At 52.1% G+C, this 1,981-nt stretch overlaps 2 protein-coding genes across 4 annotated transcripts in view; one reads left to right on the top strand and one right to left on the bottom strand.

The window, feature by feature from the left end:
- PQBP1 (polyglutamine binding protein 1) overlaps nucleotides 1-497 on the top strand; it is a 4,623-nt gene extending 4,126 nt beyond the window's left edge. For all 3 annotated transcript variants that reach the window (XM_006163517.3, XM_006163518.3, XM_027766319.1), the window contains exons 6-7: nucleotides 51-114; nucleotides 277-497. In XM_006163517.3, the coding sequence (XP_006163579.1) occupies nucleotides 51-114; nucleotides 277-433 (221 nt within the window). In that variant the 3' untranslated portion in view covers nucleotides 434-497. The remainder of the gene's footprint in view (nucleotides 1-50; nucleotides 115-276) is intronic.
- A 219-nt stretch (nucleotides 498-716) lies between these two features.
- SLC35A2 (solute carrier family 35 member A2) overlaps nucleotides 717-1,981 on the bottom strand; it is a 12,407-nt gene continuing 11,142 nt past the window's right edge. The window contains exon 6 of the mRNA XM_027766321.1: nucleotides 717-833. Coding sequence (XP_027622122.1) covers nucleotides 717-833 — 117 coding nt within the window. The remainder of the gene's footprint in view (nucleotides 834-1,981) is intronic.

Raw genomic sequence — 1,981 nt, 5'->3', positions numbered from 1 at the left:
AGCACCTTGGACCTCAACTTAAGAACTCACCCCACCATTTACTTCCACAGCGGCAAGCCGCAAGGACGAAGAGTTAGACCCCATGGATCCCAGCTCATACTCAGATGCACCCCGGTAAGTAACAGCCCCTTGGGAGACCTTCCTTCTCTTTCTGACTCTTGCTGCACCATGACCACCCTTCCCTCTTCGGTGTCTCCTTCCCCCATTCCTCATTTTCGGTGAAGTGGGGGATGCCCATCACATTTACCATTTGTACCCCGACTCTTTCATCCCTAGGGGCACGTGGTCAACAGGACTCCCGAAGCGGAACGAGGCTAAGACAGGTGCTGACACAACAGCAGCTGGGCCCCTCTTCCAGCAGCGGCCCTACCCCTCTCCAGGGGCTGTGCTCCGGGCCAATGCTGAGGCCTCCCGGACCAAACAGCAGGACTGAACCTTAGCACCCCTCCAGCCCTAGGGTTTTTAATAAAAGCTTTTCTGTGGATCATGTCTATGAAGGTTGACTGCATCCTTCTTGTTCTTTCCAGGCTTCCCAACCCATGCCAACAAGATGCAAAAAACACTTTATTTGCAAAAACTCACCTAAGAAACACTGGAGTGGTAGGGGCTGGGGGCTGAGGTGGGTCATTGCCAGAGAGAGCTTAGTCACATCAGCCCCACATGGGCGGCACAGGGGTGGTGTGGACAGGGAGTTTGGTGTCTACCTCACCCTATCCCTAATACTGATCAGAGAGTTTGGTCCCAGCCAGACCAAAGAAGGCAAGAAGGCAGAACGAGGCCAGGCCAGCATCTTCAGTCTCAGTGGCTACGAACCCTTCACCTTGGTGAGCAACCTGTGGTGGGAATGGGGAGGAAAGAAAAACACAGAAAGCTGGGCTGGGCTGGGCTGACAGGCAGGCAGTTCTCCTGAGCAAGCAAGGGCAGCAGTAGTGAGGCTGGTAGTCCTGGGGTTAGTAATGGTGCCTATGCGAAGTGAGCAGGGCCCTGGGGTCAGAGAGCTACACGTGGACTAAATAAATACAACATCTTTATTTGGCATTGGGAATCCTGACATTTGCTCATTACAGTCCTTAGAAAACAAACCAAAAAATCAAAACAAATTAATCAAAAAATAAAGATTCAATGCCCCTATTTACATGTAGCAAAGACAGCCCAGGCATCTCCCATGCACGCACGCATGCGTGCACACACACACCACACACACGCACACACACACACACACACGCACAACACACACACCCTGGGATACAGTTAAAGGGTTAATAAGCTTTGGGGAGTGCAGGGGTAGGTTCCACATGTCATCAATTCTAAGACACCCACCCACCCCCCACAAAGTAAGGGCGCTTCATACAGCCACTGGGATATCAAGAGTGATTGGCAGCTTTGTTTTTCCTCCCTCTGGATATCTTGCAAAGTACCCCTGCACCCCACAACTGCCAGTGTCTTGAGTTCAATGAGATTCAGCCACTTTGAGGTGAAGGCTGCCCCTCACACTTTTCCCATACCCTGAATCGTTAATGATCTGATTACATCACAAATCCCCCAACCACTGAAAAACAAATGGCCCCTACTACAGTCTTCCAGAAGGGCCGATGCAAAAAGTTCAACTACTGCCTCTTCTGAGAGCTCATGAGGCCCATCTTCAAGGGTCTTGGTGTCAGGGGAGCTGCCCCAAGGCAACAGAGGAGACCCAGCAGCTAACATGATCCAGTATGGTGCTGAGGGAGGATGGCCCACATGGTACTGAACCCCACAGGGAAGCATTCGTCATACTCAAGAGCTGCAGGATTTTCGTCCAGTTCATCCCACAAAGATGTAAGGATTGCTGGGAGGGTCTCTCCCAGGCATGAAATAAGATGCCTCCAGCAGAGGGGGGGCAGACACAAAGGCCTGAATGACAATACCCTCAACCCCGCCCCAAAAGAGGTTAGCTGGGCAGAGGAGGCAGCTCTAGAAAGCCCCTTCAGGAGAGGCTGGCCAG

The sequence above is a fragment of the Tupaia chinensis genome, unplaced genomic scaffold (assembly GCF_000334495.1).
Source record: "Tupaia chinensis unplaced genomic scaffold, TupChi_1.0 Scaffold142384_1, whole genome shotgun sequence".
Lineage (NCBI taxonomy): Eukaryota > Metazoa > Chordata > Mammalia > Scandentia > Tupaiidae > Tupaia > Tupaia belangeri.
Note: the sequence above shows the minus strand (reverse complement) of the source record. Positions and strands in the feature narration are given on the sequence as shown.